A 17,808-nucleotide genomic window follows, 5' to 3' on the forward strand; every position below is an offset into this window, starting at 1 on the left:
TTGTTCATTTTTCTGTGAAAAATTCTTGCTATTAATGGGAAATCTGGATTTTGCTCTTTATTGCTATCTGTGGCAAGAGTTACATGACAAAACATGTTAGCAATATTAAAATTACATTCCACATCCTTTAATGATATTTTTGTTATGTTGGGATAATATAGGGATCAAATTTGAATCAAACAATCACATCATAAATGGCCAAACATCAGTTAATTAGCCTAAAGGTAGGTTGTCTGTGAAGTGCACACGGGCGTTGTGTGGGACAAATATAGAACTTTCTCAGTGTCCTTTGAAAGAACCATTTGTTTTGTTTGCTTCCTCTCACCTTTCTCTGTTTAACTGCTTAATCAGCAGAATGACGGTCACACTTCATATTTCACTTGCCCTCTTCTATTTGAAACCATCTAACTCAGCACTGCTGGGCAAGTCCAGTGTTTCTAGGGCACATTTATTTATAATAATGCAATGTTCAAAAACATCAGCAGATATTGAAAAAATGCAGTCACACATTGCGGAAAGTTTACAATATGGGACGAGATGGTATGTAAAGTATTTAAAAAAATTGCACAATTCAGCTTTTAAGAATTAGTTTTGAAAAACCCATATTAATCGTCCACTATTCTGAATATTGGGAAATGTCTCAATTAGTACTGGGTAAAAATATTGATTTTCTGATGCATCGCGATCTTTATTTGAATGATATCGATTATTAAATCCCAAGATCGATCTTTTACTTATATGCTAACTCTCTGCCTATGATTTAGCTACTGGCTGGTAAATGTTTGTATTTCACTCACCAGTGATTGAGTAGTATAGTGGTGAAGAAGTTAAGCAGCAAGATTGTTTCACTGCGTGTTGAGCATTAAAGTTTGATTTGAATTGTTTTGTGTAAAGTGTGTCCAAAGACGAGATCCACGCAAAATATTTATGATTGAAAAATGTCTCTTTTAATATCCTTTCTGTTCTTAAAGGAATGGTTCACTAAAAAATTAAAATTCTCTCATTTACTCAGTCTCATGCCATCCCAGATGTGTATGACTTTTTTCTGCTGAACAAAAACAAATGTTTTTATAATAATATCTCTGCTCTGTAGGTCCATACAATACAAGTGAATGGTGACCAGAACTCCAAAGTCTACAAAAAGGAGATGAAGTCAACATAAACATAATTCCATCAGACTCCAGTGGTTTAACCAATGTCTCCTGAAGCGATCCAGTTTGTTTTGGGTGAAAACAGACCAAAATATAACTCCTTTTACACTGTGCATCTTTACATCAGCAGTGTTCTTGGCAATCATGATTTCAAGCTCAATTACACTTCCTATATCGCCATCTAGCTCTCTGAGCATGCTTCAAGCACTAGGAAGTGTAATCGAGCTTGAAATCATGATTGTATCTAGAGACTGCAATGACAAGATGTACAGTGAAAAGGAGTTATAAATTGGTCTGTTCTTACCCAAAACAAACTGGATCACTTTAGAAGACATTGATTAAACCACTGTCTTATGGATTATTTTTGTACTGTCGAATGCTGCTAATCATTTAATCTGTATCAATATCCAGCCCTAGTCTCAGTGTCTATGATAGTTATGCCACTGGATGAATTTATTTCATGCAAAGTGTAACTCAGTATGAATTGTGATTTGTTTTCTTTTTTCTTTTTTCTTTTTTTTTTGTCATTATCCTCAGGAGCGGTTTGAAGCTCTGTTCAGGTTCTACGATGATCAGACATCATTCCAGATGTTCAAGAGTTTCCGGAGAGTTCGGATCAGCTTCAGCACTCCAGAGGCCGCTGCACGTGCACGCATCGAGCTCCACGAATCCGATTTCAACGGCACTAAACTAAAACTCTACATCGCACAGGTCAGTATTTAATAAGCATTATTGTGTTTCATTCTTCATTCTACAATGATGAGTTCCTTGAAACTGATTGGACAAGCGGTGTTTCAAGCACTGGGACACATCACCATTTGTGTCACTCTGCTTGTCTGTGTTTTTGCAGTGTTCCAGACAGGCCTACCAGTCCATGTGTTGCTCAGAAACATGGAACGATTGATTTAATTTTTTCCTTGTTTGGAAAGGTTTTGGTTATTGGATCAAAAATAGATAAAATAACTGGCCATATTGGGTCTAAAATGTAAATTACTCGATATTAAATTCTTGTAGTAAAGCAATATCACATGATCAAGAGTGCTGTATGTCCATCTATACTGAATGCCTACGGCCAAATCATAGCCTTGCTGTTAGATGGACAATACAGCACTATTGCAAGTGTGATATTGCTTTTATACAACAGTTCAACAAATAAGCAATTAAAGTAAGTAGGGAAAAACTAAGGACTGTCCCAAAAGAACCCTCTTGTGTGTGGAGTAGAACTACTTTCTTACGCCACAGATTTAGGATCTGCAGTTGCTAGTTCGAAAGATGCGCCCAAGACTCCGTTACTAATTAGAATACCACACTTTAGAAGTAGTAACGACAACTTGGCCTGTTTCTAACAAGTTATTGGAGAAACAAGGACATGTGTGTATGAGAGAGAGAGAGAGAGAGTGAGTGACTGAGCATGTGATTACCTGTGTCTGTTGCAGTAATGAACAGTGATGCAGCAGCTGTTAGTTTAACTCTGTTCCTCAGTAGTGTGGTAGTAAACCACTCTGATCATGGAGTAATGCTGCCATTCGTGCTATCAGAATTATCATATAAGTATTTCACTCATGTTCAAGAGTTTTTTTTGTCAGAGAGAAAACATGGAGGATGCCAGTTTCATTCTTGTATATTTCTTGAGGAACTCCTATTTTGACACCGACACAAAAAGCGCACTCTCCTCCGCCATGTTGAAAGTTTACGTCTCCTCACAACTCGGAAACTTGTGTAATTCAGGTGCCCTGAGCATGTTTTATTACTTGGTCTGTCAGCAGTAATGCTGAAGCTGTTAGTTTAACTCTATTTTTCAGCTATTGTTGAGAAGTAATCCGAGTGATCATGGAGTGAGAGAAAATTTTGGATGACTTCAAAGAAACTTGCGCACCTACAACGCATTTTGTCAACATCAGCTCAACTCGCTCATAACACACACAAGACACCTGCTGGCTCAAATCTTCAATTTCAAATGGATGAACGAAAATTTACACATTTAACTTACACATTAGTTTGGAATGCCACAAAGACAAGCAGAGTGATACAAACAGTAAAGCATCCCAGTGCTGATGGTCTGAGCTATCGGCACTCTTGGAACGCCACTCATCCAGTCATATTCAAGGAATGGAACTAACTAACTTTCTAAAAGCAATACCACATTCACAATTGTGCTGTTGCACTGAATATCTCTGCGGGTGTGATTTACTGCGACTGAATCACAGCTGTGTTGATAATTAGAACAACAACACACTTGCTTGAGTAATATAGAGAGAAACATGAGCTGAGATCCAGGGAATATGTGTTATATTACAGTAACAGGAGACCAAAGAAGAGAACAGTATAGATTATTTCTTGATTTCTCCTCTCTCAATGGTCTGTCAGCTGGGGATAGTCGAAGAACACAGTTTTCAGCATGGTAACACACACTCACACATACACACACAAGCACAACCAAAAATCCTTTGGAGGCATTCGTGTATGACTAATCATCATTACCTTTAATTACAGACACAATTTATAGAATCACTATATAGTAAAAATGGCCCCATATGTTTTATGCTAAACACAGAATGAATCTAAACTTATCTTCACAGTGGTGATGTGTATTTTTGTTCTGGTGTGTGGCTGTGTACGGATATGATCTAGGACATTGTGTGTCTTTGAACAGTGAGAATATTCCTGCCTGTAACAGACTTCAAAGAGGAAATCAATTAGATATGTGCTTGAACTGTATAGTGTGCTATTTATAATTTAGAAGATGTAAAATATGTAGTTTAAAAGGAGGAAAATGAGTATAGATTACTCTTAATCTTAGTATTAGTCTTGCTTTTTACTTTACCAGCCTCCCTCTCTCCTCTTTCTCTGGCCACAGGTACAGAATTCAGGGGAGGATGTGGACAAGACATACCTGGCCCCGCCTCAACCTGCCAAGCAGTTCCTCATCTCTCCATCTGCATCCCCGTCTGTGGGGTGGAGCCAGAGTGAGGATGCCACACCTGTGATTAACTATGACCTGCTGTGTGCTGTGGCCAAACTAGGACCAGGTAGGGAAAAAAAGCACACACAACTTACACCTACCCCTTAACCTGACCCTCACAAAAACATTTTTACATTTAGCTTTTTTACAGTTTAGAGATGTCAAAAGTACTGGTACTTTGGTACCAAGTCAATACTAAAATAAAAATGATGTCACGATAGCAGTGTTTATGACTCAATTTGATAACCGTGCACTGTCTGACTGCTCACACAAGAATTTGACATATTTTGGGGAAAAATGAATGTACAATTACAGTTTTTCCCAACAAGTTTGGTGAATCTTTGGCCCATTGTCCCAAAACTCAAAACACAAAACCACAAACACAAAATGCAAAACTCTACAAATCTCTAGCAAATGCAAATAGTGCCCGACCGATATATCGGCTGATATTAGCCTTTCACCGATATATCGGTATTGGCATATATTTTACCGATATTGGCCAATATGAAAACTTTTTTTCTGATCATATAATGCAGAAAACAATGCTTTAAAATTGGTGTCATAGCGTAGTTTGTCCAGCAGAGTGCACTCCGACTCCATTGTTTACAGAGCTGACGCTGAGCTGACGTGGCTCTGCAGACAGTGCGGAGTTAAGCGGTGTCACGGTAAGTTAACTAGTTTGTGAAATACATACTGGAAACTTAATAAACAATGACCCCATCATTTTCCCTTTTCAATCTAACTAATATAACATTAACCTTGTCCCTGACAACCATGTCACTCATGTCTGTTTGCTGTTAGCCAGCTATAGTTTGTCAGTGCAGTCAGTAAAGTAGCAGATTGAAAGGTATTGAAAGTTTCCCCTGAACTTGTATAGCAGAATACGGTGCAACACCGCTGCTTATCTGTTTATCTTGAATTGGCAGTATTAATATAGTCAGCATTTGACTGATACTAAACAGTAATTCTGATGTTTATTTATCTATTTATTTTATTTTTATTTATTCTTTACTTTAATGGTCAGCATTTGACTGATACTAAACAGTACTGATGTTTATTTAGCTATTTATTGTATTTATTTATTCTTTATTTTCTCAGTGTTCATTTCTAGAATTTGTTGACAATGTATAATAATAATGTAAAATATTCTTTGATAAAAAATATTTGTTTAAGAAATCAGCCTTCTGAGTACCTTTGCATAGTCATATCCACATAGAAAAGGTCTGTTTTCATTCCAGCTCAAAAATTAAATATATCAACCACCATATCGGTAAATGGTGAATTTTCCCTCTCTAAAATCGGTATCAGTCTCAAAAATCCCATATCGGTCGGGCTCTAATAGCAAACACTGCATTCAAAACCGTTTTATCTCTTTCCAGAATTATTTGATTTTTTTAATTTTTTGCATTAAAATGACACACACGTCATATGAATAGATCTGTCTAAATGTAAATGACAAAAACACATCAAATCAAATCAAATCACTTTATTGTCACACAGCCATATACACAAGTGCAATGGTGTGTGAAATTCTTGGATGCAGTTCCGATCAACATAGCAGTCGTGACAGTGATGAGACAGTACCAATTTACAATAACATCAAATTAACACAGCACAATTTAAACATCTGATATACACATAATTACACTCAACAATATACAAATAATAACATACACTGTACAGCATACAATACGCACTATATAGATACACATTATTCAATAAAAATAAACAATAAAAATATATAAAAAAGTATATGTAGTAAATATAGAATGTACAGTATTGTACTGTATTGACATTCAGGCTGTCGGTTGATAGTCAGTTGTTAAGAGAGAATATAATATAATAATAATATAATTTATGACAGTCCGGTGTGAGATATAAGAGTAAGGGTAATAAAGTGCAGTGCTGATGTATTTTGATTATGGGAGATCAAGAGTTCAGAAGTCTGATTGCTTGGGGGAAGAAGCTATCATGGAGTCGGCTGGTGCGGGTCCTGATGCTGCGATACCGCCTGCCTAATGGTAGCAGTGAGAACAGCCCATGGCTCGGGTGGCTGGAGTCTCTGATGATCCTACGAGCTTTTTTCACACACCGCCTTGTATATATTTCCTGGAGGGAGGGAAGCTCACCTCCGATGATGTGTCTGGCAGTTCGCACCAACCATTGCAGTGCTTTGCGGTTGTGGGCGGTGCTATTGCCATACCAGGCGGAGATGCAGCCAGTCAGGATGCTCTCTACAGTGTAGGTGTAGAACTGTGTGAGGATGTGGCGGTTCATTCCAAACTTCCTCAGCCGTCTCAGGAAGAAGAGGCGCTGATGAGCCTTCACAACGACTTCAGTGTGGATGGACCATGTGAGTTCCTCAGTGATGTGGACACCCAGGAACTTGAAGCTGCTGACTCTCTCCACTGGTGCTCCATTGATGGTGATGGGACTGTGTTCTCTGTCTTTTCTTCTGAAGTCCACCACAAGCTCCTTTCTTACTGACGTTGAGGGAGAGGTTGTGCTCCTGACATCAGTGTGTCAGAGTGTGCACCTCCTCTCTGTAGGCTGTTTCATCATTGTCAGTGATCAGACCTACCACCGTCGTGTCATCAGCAAACTTAATGATGGTATTGGAGCTATGTGTTGCCACACAGTTATGTGTGTACAAGGAATACAGTAGTGGGCTGAGAACACAGCCCTGTGGGGCTCCAGTGTTGAGGGTCAGTGATGAGGAGATGTTGCTGCCTATTCTAACCACCTGGCGTCTGCTTGACAGGAAGTCCAGGATCCAGCTGCACAGCGAGCTGTTTAAGCCCAGAGCGCTGAGTTTCTCATCTAGCTTGGAGGGCACTATGGTGTTGAATGCTGAGCTGTAGTCTACAAACAGCATTCTCACATAAGTGTTCTTTTTTTCCAGGTGGGAGAGAGCAGTGTGTATTGTAGATGCAATGGCATCATCAGTGGAGCAGTTGTTGCTGTATGCAAACTGCAACGGGTCAAGAGAGAGAGGCAGCACAGAGCAGATGTAATCTCTGATTAGTCTCTCAAAGCATTTGCTGATGATGGGGGTCAGCAAATTTCTTACATGCAAAATGTAAGAAAAAAGAAATTAGGCTGCATCCTGCCTCCTATTATGGTCTGGCCACAGCACCTCATCTACATCACAAGCGATGTGATCCCTAGATAAACAGCGGGGAAACAATCTTCTAGAGTGACAGATCCAGCTGCCGAAAGCCCCCACATCAAATTCACCACATGCATCCTCCATTGCCTGGAGAAGAGGCATGCGTGCGAGGGGATGGCGGTCATACACCTTCCATCGCTATGCTGAAAAAAAACTCTTCAATTGGGTTTAGGAATGAGGAATATGGTGGGAGGAATAGAACAATAAATTGTGGGTGGTCGATGAACCAGTTGCAGACCAGAGCAGCCTGGTGGAAACTCACGTTGTCCCAGATGACAACATACCTGGGCTGCTCTGGTCCACCCCTCTGCTTGTCTGGAATGAGAATGCCATGTAGTGTGTCCAGGAATGTGATGAGAATAGCAGTGTTGTAGAGACCAAGGTTGGCATGGTGATGGAGGACGCCTTGCTGGCTAACGCCTGCGTACATGGTGATATTCCCTCCATGCTGTCCAGGGGCATTCACAATGGCACGGTGGCCAATAATGTTCCGTCCCCATCCCCTTCTTTTGGCTAGGTTGATGCCAGCCTCATCAATGTAAATATAAATGTGCTGAATTGCAGCGGCATCCAGCTCCAAGCCTCTCTAAAACAAACAACAAGACAATATGTGAAATAGACCTAGAGCAGTCAATATGGTGAGGCACAATACACTGGATTACATTACTGTAATGTGTCTAAACAGTGCTGATATGATAGTAAATTCACAGTATAGTACTTACTTGCACATATTCAAAGTGCTGTTTTTTAACCCTCTTTGAGTTTCACTCAAATGGCACCCTGTAGACTGATTTCATCTCGATTTGGTTGCGCTGTAATACACGGTCCAATGTAGACAAGCCCACCTGGTGGATGTTATTAAGTATTGTGTTGTCTGCAATTATGTGGTTCTGGATTTCTTGTAGTCTAATGGTATTGTTTGCCACCATCATGTTCACAATAGCGGTCTCCTGTTCTGGTGCGAACAGCTGTTGTCTTCCACCATGGCCTGGCCGTCTCTCAGTTCTGTAGAAGATCCACAAATATGATATGATTGTTTACTGTAAGATAAATAATCTGTTTTCTTTCAATATGAAATGACATTACTGTAACATTGGCCAACAATCACTGAGTAACATAGGCCTACTAATATGTCAGACTGCAGTATACTACAGTATACATACATAAAGAGCATAGTGCAGATGGTAGGTAACTTACCGGTTCTCATGTCTGAATGTACGGATGAAAGATGCAACTGTGTAGGGGCTCAGGTTGGGCTGAACTCCCTGCCCAGTCTCCCTCATACTCAATCCATGGTTGAGCACATGGTCAATCAATGTGGCCCTGATCTCATCTGAGACAACTGGCCTTCCTCGTCCTCCTCTTATTCCTCCTCCTCCTCCTCTTGCTCTCACTCCTTCACCTCTAGCTCTTGCTTCACCGTTGACTTCCATTTTCCTCCAAAACAGGAGAGCTCATCTGTGGCCTTTTATAGAGCTAAAGCTCTGATTTCTAAGTGAACAGTTCAGCAACTAGTGTTTACACCTGTGAGGAGTGTGTGTTGCCAATTGGTGTATAGAGTTTGGCACTGTGATTTGCATTGCTTTCCAAAGGGACTAAAGAGATTTTAATTTTGAATGTTGTGCCTAACATAGAGAACTGTGTGTATAGTGTTTTGCAAAAAGTGTGATATAGAATTGAAAACTGAGTGTAAAGCAGGAATTGTGCTTGCAATTTTGCAGAATTTGTTTAGGGTTTTGGTACATGAGTTTCAGGTTTCAGTGATTTGCATTTCAAGTTCCAATTTTAGTGTGTAAACAATTGGGAACAACTGTAATCTCAATAAAATAGTTATAGGTCCTAGTATGACTACTCGTTGATAAAAGTAGCTAGTAACTAGAACAGCTACACTATTGACAAAATACAGGAGCTACTGTCATGCTACTGTAAAATGTAGTTAGTAGTGTAGGGGGTGACAGCTTGGTCCCCAATATGGGTAATGTATAATACTAATTGAAGGATTTCAATCAATTGACAGAGTTTACTGAAGATAAAGTGTTTTCCATTCTCCACGATTCCAATGGCAACAATCAGAGGGACAGGTTACAGAGGAGTTCAGGGAGCGAACTAACTTAAAACAGAGAAGAGAAAAAAAAGGATTTATAGGCTTATGCAAAATGTAATTGATACAGGTTTTTCTAAGATTCTGATAGGTTACAATATGAAAACATATTATAGATCCACCTTCAAGCAAACAATAATTAGGTAGTCATAACATGAATCAAGTTCTCATAATGGGTCTAGTAGACTTGTAGGCAGGTGTCAGAGGTTAGCTATTAGTTGTGAATACTTCGCTTTCCAAAGTCACAAATATTTAGCTATGCTAAAGTCACATGTTAAAAGTGTACTATAAACTTCTACAACTAGATCACTTAGACAGGGTAGCTTGTGTATTATCTTTGCCATGGCCTTTCAATCCAGGTCTCACCATCTGCAAATAAAACTAGGGAGAGGAACAAAAGTCAAAAGGAATATTTAAATTACACAAAAGCTGGAAAATATATGGTTAAATGATTAATGATTAGAAATTGTTCTGTATATATCAATGGTTGCTTTTACGAACCATATAAGAAAATAACAACAATATTAAAGACTATAGTAAAAATAGTATCAGAACAAAAACCGTAGAATCTTACTATCTATTAAAATATTACATAATAAAGAGTGAATTAAAGGAATTAAGGATGCTAGAAAGAGTTGAACATGTTAACAATAATGTATTAGGGGTTTTTCTATGAAAGTTATCTAGTCACTGAATATTATAACCTAGGCATGGCCTTCCTTTTATCAATAAGACACACAGGAGACACACACAGACTTAAATGTCTCACACTGCTTGTAGAAATGTATTATAAAAATGCATATAGTATACGCAAAATTATTAAAAGGGTGGGGATCTAAAATCAAACCCTTCAGTATTGTCGCTACTACACTAAATACACTGCTTAACAGTATTTCTCTCTCACAGAAACGACATGTGGAACCAAGCACAATCAGCATACAAGCATATGCCATACCCCTACACATACAAACAAACTGTGCATGTGTGCGTGCGTGAGACCATCTGGACCGGTGACTCAAGCAAGTGCTTTTCACACAAACAGTTGAAAATGAGCTCACTTAGCAACTTCTGCAGACAGATACAGTGGCTCCCAAAAGGATTTGGACACTTAAGCCACAGTTAAAAATCTTTGAATTGCATTACATTAGAAACAAAATGTCTTACCAAGTAGCAAACAAATGATGCTAGACCTTTTCTCAGAACTAACTTCACTTTTCTTAGCCATTTTGGACAATACTTTTAAGCATATGGTCATTTTTAATAGCAGTATGACATCAGTAACTCATGTTCTTGTCAAAGCAAACTTCTTTTTGTGAGAAGTGTTCTTTTTTGTTGTCTAATGCAATGACAGTCAAACAGTTATAAATGTGAAATGAGTGTCAAAGTAGTTTTGAGGGCCATGATAGATAGATAGATAGATAGATATGAAATATGGATGGATGAAAATAATATTTTGGCTAACACTGATGTGTTAATGTGCCGTTGGTGAGCTGCTATTGTGTTTAAAGATACAAACTTGAATTTTAATAGGTCTGATGTAGCAGAAGCAGCAGCAGCTGTGGATACAAAGAGACAGCTACACTGAGTTTGACATTTTTTCCTCCTGAGCATGTTTGTGTGCTGTCTCTGCACCCTCTGCTGGTTCATATCAGAACACACACTGACTCCTTGCCAGACATTGCTATGGGAAACCTATCTCTTCTAATTGGTCAGGCTCGTTACTATAGTAACCCTTGTTCAGTTTCCCTGTGTTTGTGTGTGTAACGAGTCGTCAGTGGTGGCGCTTTTATTACTTAATCTCAGGGATGTATTATATAGGCTGTCTGTGTTTACCAACAGCTATTACCTTTTAATGGCCTTCAAATCTCACATCCTTTGTTCGTGAGAAGACTTTTTACCTGGATTATTCATTGTTCCTCAAAATGGCCTGCTGCAAATAATCAACTGCTTAAGAACAAAATAATCTGTGTGTCTCAATCAGCTCCCTAGTTCAGTATATCCTGAATATGAATTCGGGCACTAGCAAGGGCACTGATCCAGTGAACATTGGGACACATATGAGTTAATCATCTGCAACACAAATAAGAGGTCATGCTTGTATTAATCAGCAACATTGCTTTATAAATGAAACATACAGTGTCATTATGAAAGAGAAGTTACATTAACGAAGAAATTTAAATACAAAGGAGTGTATTTTTTATCTTTTTTTCTAACAAGATTACTTCTCAACTGCTTTTATTTTCAGCAAATTTAACATGTGTAAATATTTGTATGAACATAAAAAGATTCAACTACTAAGACATAAACTGAACAAGTTTCATAGACACGTGACTAACAGAAATGGAATAATGTGTCCCTGAACAAAGGGGGGGGGGGGGGCAAAATCAGAAGCACCAGTCAGTATTTGGTGTGGCCCCCAGCTGCATTAAGTACTGCAGTGCATCTCCTCCTCATGGACTGCACCAGATTTGCCAGTTCTTGCTGTGAGATGTTAACCCACTCTTCCACCAAGGCACTTGCAAGTTCCCGGACATTTCTTGGAGGAATGGCCCTAGCCCTCACCCTCCGATCCAACAGGCCCCAGACGTGTTCAATGGGATTGAGATCCGGGCTGTTCACTGGCCATGGCAGAACACTGACGTTCCAGTCTTGCAGGAAATCACGCACAGGACGAGCAGCATGGCTGGTGGCATTGTCATGCTGGAGGGTCATGTCAGGATGAGCCTGCAGGAAGGGTACCACATAAGGGAGGAGGATGTCTTCCCTGTAACACACAGCGTTGAGATTGCCTGCAATGACAACACGCTCAGTCCGATGATGCTGTGACACACCGCCCCAGACCATGACGGACCCTCCACCTCCAAATCGATCATGCTCCAGAGTACAGGCCTCTGTGTAACGCTCATTCCTTCAACGATAAACCATCCGAACATCAACCCTGGTGAGACAAAACCACGACATGAAGACCACTTTTTGCCAGTCCTGTCTGGTCCAGCGAAGGTGGGTTTGTGCCCATAGGCGACGTTGTTGCAGGTGATGTCTGGTAAGGACCTGCCTTACAACAGGTCTACAAGCCCTCAGTCCAGCCTCTCTCAGCCTACTGCGGACAGTCTGAGCACTGATGGAGGGATTGTGCATTCCTGGTGTAATTCAGGCAGTTGTTGCTGCCATCCTGTACCTATAGTAGTATAAACTGATTATTGTATTAAACAAATACTAGCCCAACATTCCTGGGGAAAATTACTTCTGTGTGTCTACTCAATATCAAATCAAAATCAAGACAATAAAGTGATTTGATTTTGATTTGATATTGAATAGACACACAGAAGTAATTTACCCCAGGGATGTTGGGCTAATATTTGTTTTATAAAGTGCAAGTTCTTTTATTGTGTAAAACTAAGATGATTAGGAGATAAGGAACACCAAGATCAATCATTTTGCTACAGATTAACAATTTTTTACATATGATGTTTGAAGCCTTGAAAGTATTTCATTGCAGTGGGAATTTTTAACCTTGCAGCTTAACCCTGTTATTTCTGTCAGGCTTTAGTTACAGCCACTGTTCTAAATGGGCCTTACAGCTTAACTTCTTATCTAGTTGAGCAATGCGTGTCTCTTTCCTGAGAGTGAGAGTTGAAGGAGCAGTGAATGTCTGTGGGAAAGATGCGAAGCTAATAACAATCTCTTAGATTTCTCATTCAGATCTCCCTATGAAACACAGGGCAGTGTAACTTTCTAGGACTTTTACAGAGCTGAATGCACATACACAAATTTGCTTAACCACAACACAAGTGGAGGACATCTGGGTGAACTGTTTTAGCTGGGATTGGATGGTACCAGCGCACAGGGATCTAAAGCAGCCATGTCATGTTTGTTTTTAATCATTTTCCATGAGGTCCACTTTTTGTATTTACTATTTAAGTTTTCTTGCATCTACAACTGTCATAATTTAGGTTTTCATGACCATTTTTACTCTTTCTCTGACCCTAAAAATTAAAAGGGCCATTTTCTCCACCTTTAAGATGTTGTCACGTTTACACTGTTTATGCTGTTTATGCATGTACATTTTTAACACCATGTTTCAGTGAAGTAAATATACTGTATATCATTTGTAATGTATAATATATTGACTATTCCATATTTTTGCTACAATATTCATACATTTAGTGAATAACTCCTCAACCCTGTCACAGGTTGGCAGTGAAGAAATGTGACAGAGTTGTGTTTTTTTCTCAAAATGGCAACTGTTCCTTGTGTGGTGTAGGACATAAAACCACATAGCATGCATGAAATTAATACATATATATATGGATTATAATATCACTTTGAAAATCTTAATTTCATGTGACAGATTTGAGTTGTTAATCTTGATGATACCCATCTTACTATAATACACTTTAAAATACATGTTGAAAGAAGCTGAATGTTGTCACTTCTGGTTAATAATTTCACATATGGGTGGAACAGAACTTTTTATGGGCTGAAAATGGTTGGTGTGATGAGGTTGAGTTCAGACTGAGGGACAAAACTTTATAGCCTGTTTTTATAAATAAAATCATGCATTTTCTGTAAAATATTTTTCTCAGTCATGGAACACAAATAAATGTGTAGATTAATAACAAAAATTATTGACTGTGCAATTTTTATTTTATATTTATTTTATAAAAAAAAAATTCTAGGTACAAACTCGGTGAAGGGATAAGATAGAAATAGATATTCTTTTAATAAACATTATTTTAATGCAATAATCTCTTTAACTCATTATAATTGACATATCATCAAAAGCTTTCAACATTTAATTTTAGTGAACCACCACTTTAAAAAGTCTGGGGGACTAAAATAATACTGAATCCCAGGATTTACCCTTTAAAATGCTGTTGAGCATCTCTTCACAGACATTGCATTTTTGAGACACCATGTGAAATTAAAAACAGACCAATTTTTAAAAACACTACTTGAATGCCCCCAAATTCTGTTCCATTCTGTTGCACTCTGTCTAACTGTTTTTGAATGCAAGAATGTGTCTTATGTGAACGCCTCTTAGGAAATGTGTCTGACTGGGGACGGGTGAACCTGAAACCATCCTATTTATAGAGGGCTTCCATAAGATTAGTTAGTTGACTAGTCGTTCAGGTAACCCACTGACTAGTCGATTTTGAAAAAAGTAAAAATTTTAAAAAATAGTAGTTTTGCACATCCCTATTGCAAAGCCTGCATGACATTCTGACAGGATCACACAATCCACACTCAAATGTGCTGCACAAACTGTTAAAATCAGACCAAAATGATCAGGAAACCTGATAAATATAAACTTCAGCCACCTGTTCCTAATGTTGGGATCCTTCTGAGGCTCCCTCATAGCTTGGAGCAGCACAACATTTGAAGAAATCTGTCTGTCCTATTGGGCCAATCTGCTGAAGACCAAATAACTGTTGTTGATGTGTAAAAAGGGCCAGTCATTTTGACGTATTCAGCTATCTGAGATCAGAAATTCAGCAATTTTGGAACAAGCTGTTTTTGTAGCTTAGTTTTAATAAATGGCCTTTTTGCACTATAGAGGACATTTGGAGTTCTGAAACTTACAGTAGGTTTTCATGGTGCATTGTAGTTTATTATTTCAAAAGATCAAGGAATGACCCCTTTAGAATAATAACCCCTCTCTCTCACTCTCTCTGCAGGTGAGAAGTACGAGCTGCATGCAGGTACAGAGTCCACTCCTAGCGTGGTGGTCCACGTGTGCGAGAGTGAAACCGAGGAAGAGGAGGAAGCTCGGCCCAAAGCGAAAATCATTCAGACCAGACGCCCTGACGGTTCCCCAAAAGTCTTCAACTAAGCCCGTTGACACACTGCACATGATCTATCTCTCTCTCTCTCTGTCTCTTTCTCTGACCAGGGAAATATACGCTTTATTTCAACAACAAAAAAAGCTAATCTAAGAAGTGGGCTTCATTTGGAGGGGTGCTTAGTGCACTGGAGACTGATGCTGTTCTGAACTGGACTAGTGAAAGGAACACACTGTCTCACAGCTGCCTCACGGGACAGCCAGGGGGCAATGAGTTTGCTACTCCCCCCCCCCAATCATAGCAGTTTTCATTCCCTCATTTAGAGTCTTTGTGCTGTAGCATTACAGAGCAGTAATAGTATTTAACAGATTTAGAGTAGGTTATATGTTAACCTTGTTACAGTTTGTCATCAAAGAAAAAATGCTTTAAAAAAAGAAAGTGGAACCATGTATTTTCTGCTTTCTCTCTGATGGCTTTGTCCAAGTTTATCTCCATATTGTTTAGGTTGGCATACCACAGAGGGGGTGCGGCTCACTGGGTTTGTGACCCGTGTGTATTTATGTCTGTTCGTACCACACCAGGTGGGGATAACAAGATTTTCAATGAAAATTACTGTTTAAGATAAGAGGTCAAAAGTTGAAGTGTTTCAGTAATGTTGGTGATGATGAGAGATTTTCTCTCAGAGGGTGTTAAACATGTTTGTTTACTAAGTTAGATGTGTATTATGCTTACTGTGTATTTGATAACACATACATTTTTGCATGCTAACTGGCGTATTTTATACTCTGTTAAAGATTGATGCAACTGCTTTTTAGCATATCTGACCGCTGTCTTTCAGAAGAATGAACTGACATTGGAAAGTGAAGACAACAGTTGTCAGGTGTAAAGTTTGACACAGACATTTTGTACTTATGTAATGCTCACTGACAGATGGAAGATAATTTATTCATAGTACAGGAAAAAAGCACATTGAGTTGGGTTTTAGTTTCTCCTCAGCTCTGTTTGGCACCATTCAGCTTTAGCTTTTTCTAGGAATGGATATAGACCTAGATTTCCAGGCCTGTAAAAGTCATAAAAATGAAAAACGAATCTCTTAAGTCATGGAAAAGTAATTAAAATTTCGCTCAGCTCTGATATATTTCATTGGCTAGAAATAGCTTTTTGTCAGTGCAATATCTATAAAAAAAATTTAGAATATCCTTATCCAGTAATAATGAATGACTGTGCAAGTCATGGAAATTCAAAGGTGTGGGAACCCTGTGTTTTGGGGGCTTTCTGTGCTACTTGCATTGTTAAGCACTGAAAATGTGTGGTGTTTCTCATCTCTGCATGGGTTTCCTGAATCAAGACTTTAATCAGCTGAGGTTACAGGACTATATGCTCATTGTGGAGAGTTGCAGAGAATTGTACACCCCAGCTACATTTATTGTAGGTATTTTCTAGATTTCTAATATTCTTGATTGTTCTGGGATCCATTGAATCTCATTTTGTTTGCTGTGAATAATCTGTTATATTTGGTGTCAAAAGCTTAAGTCAATCAAATTTTGTGTAGTTTGGTTAACAAATTAAAAGATCATACATCAAACTCTGAAGACATATGAAGTCCAGGTGGGAGTACCATTGTGTGAATGCTTGATATTTTTGTGTCTTGCAAATTCTCTTTTTCAGTTTATTGCTGTTTCAGTTTATATATATATATATATATATATATATATATATATAAACATACACTGTGCTTCATACCAAAACGATTACAAATATTAAATGCCTCTTGATGAATACATTTGTTTTAAACAATGTGCTGTAACCGTTAGGGAGTGAAATGGTGGTTAAACTAGCCTTACTAAAAGTCACATTTTAGTGAAAAAAATGGGAGAATCTTGTTAAATGTATAATTCACCCAAAAACGTAAATACTCTCATCATTTACTCACTTTCATGCTATCCCAGATGTGTATGACTTTCTTTCGTCTGCTGAACACAAACAAAGATTTTTAGAAAAATATCTCAGCTCTGTTGGTCCATACAATGCAAGTGAAGGGTGGCCAGAAATTTGAAGCTCCAAAAAGGACATAAAGGCAGTATAAAATTAATCCATAAGACTCCAGTGGTTTAATCAATGTCTTCTAAAGCGATCTAATCGATTTTTGGTGAGAACAGACCAGAATGTATCTTCTTTTACTATAACTCCTTGGTGACCATGATTTCAAGCTCCATTACACTTCCTATAGCGCCATCTAGCACTCTGTGCATGCTTCAATCACTAGGAAGTGTCTTCTGAAGCAATCTACTCGATTTTGGTTGAGAACAGACCAAAATATAACCCTTTTCACTGTACATCTTGCTAGATGGCGCTATAGGAAGTGTAATCGAGCTTGAAATCATGATGCCAAGGAGTATGCTGTCAAGATTTATAGTGAAAAAGAAGTTTGGTCGGTTCTCACCAAAAATCGATTAGATCGCTTTAGAAGACATTGATTAAACCACTGGAGTCTCATGGATTACTTTTATGCTAACATTATCTGCTTTTTGGAGCTTCAAAATTTTGGCCTCCATTCACTTGCATTGTACGGGCCTACAGAGCTGAGATATTCTTAAAGTCTTTATTTGTGTTTAGCAGAAGAAAAAGTCCTACACATCTAG

General features: G+C 38.6%; 1 protein-coding gene across 2 annotated transcripts in view; it reads left to right on the forward strand.

Moving 5' to 3' along the window:
• The window catches only part of LOC127455112 (calcipressin-3-like), a 65,971-nt gene extending 48,780 nt beyond the window's left edge, over positions 1-17,191 (forward strand). For both annotated transcript variants that reach the window (XM_051722712.1, XM_051722713.1), the window contains 3 exons: positions 1,689-1,862; positions 4,009-4,180; positions 15,062-17,191. In XM_051722712.1, coding sequence (XP_051578672.1) covers positions 1,689-1,862; positions 4,009-4,180; positions 15,062-15,216 — 501 coding nt within the window. In that variant the 3' untranslated portion in view covers positions 15,217-17,191. The remainder of the gene's footprint in view (positions 1-1,688; positions 1,863-4,008; positions 4,181-15,061) is intronic.
• The last annotated feature ends 617 nt before the right edge of the window (positions 17,192-17,808 follow it).

This window comes from Myxocyprinus asiaticus, chromosome 17 (assembly GCF_019703515.2).
Source record: "Myxocyprinus asiaticus isolate MX2 ecotype Aquarium Trade chromosome 17, UBuf_Myxa_2, whole genome shotgun sequence".
In the NCBI taxonomy this organism is placed as follows: Eukaryota; Metazoa; Chordata; class Actinopteri; order Cypriniformes; family Catostomidae; genus Myxocyprinus; species Myxocyprinus asiaticus.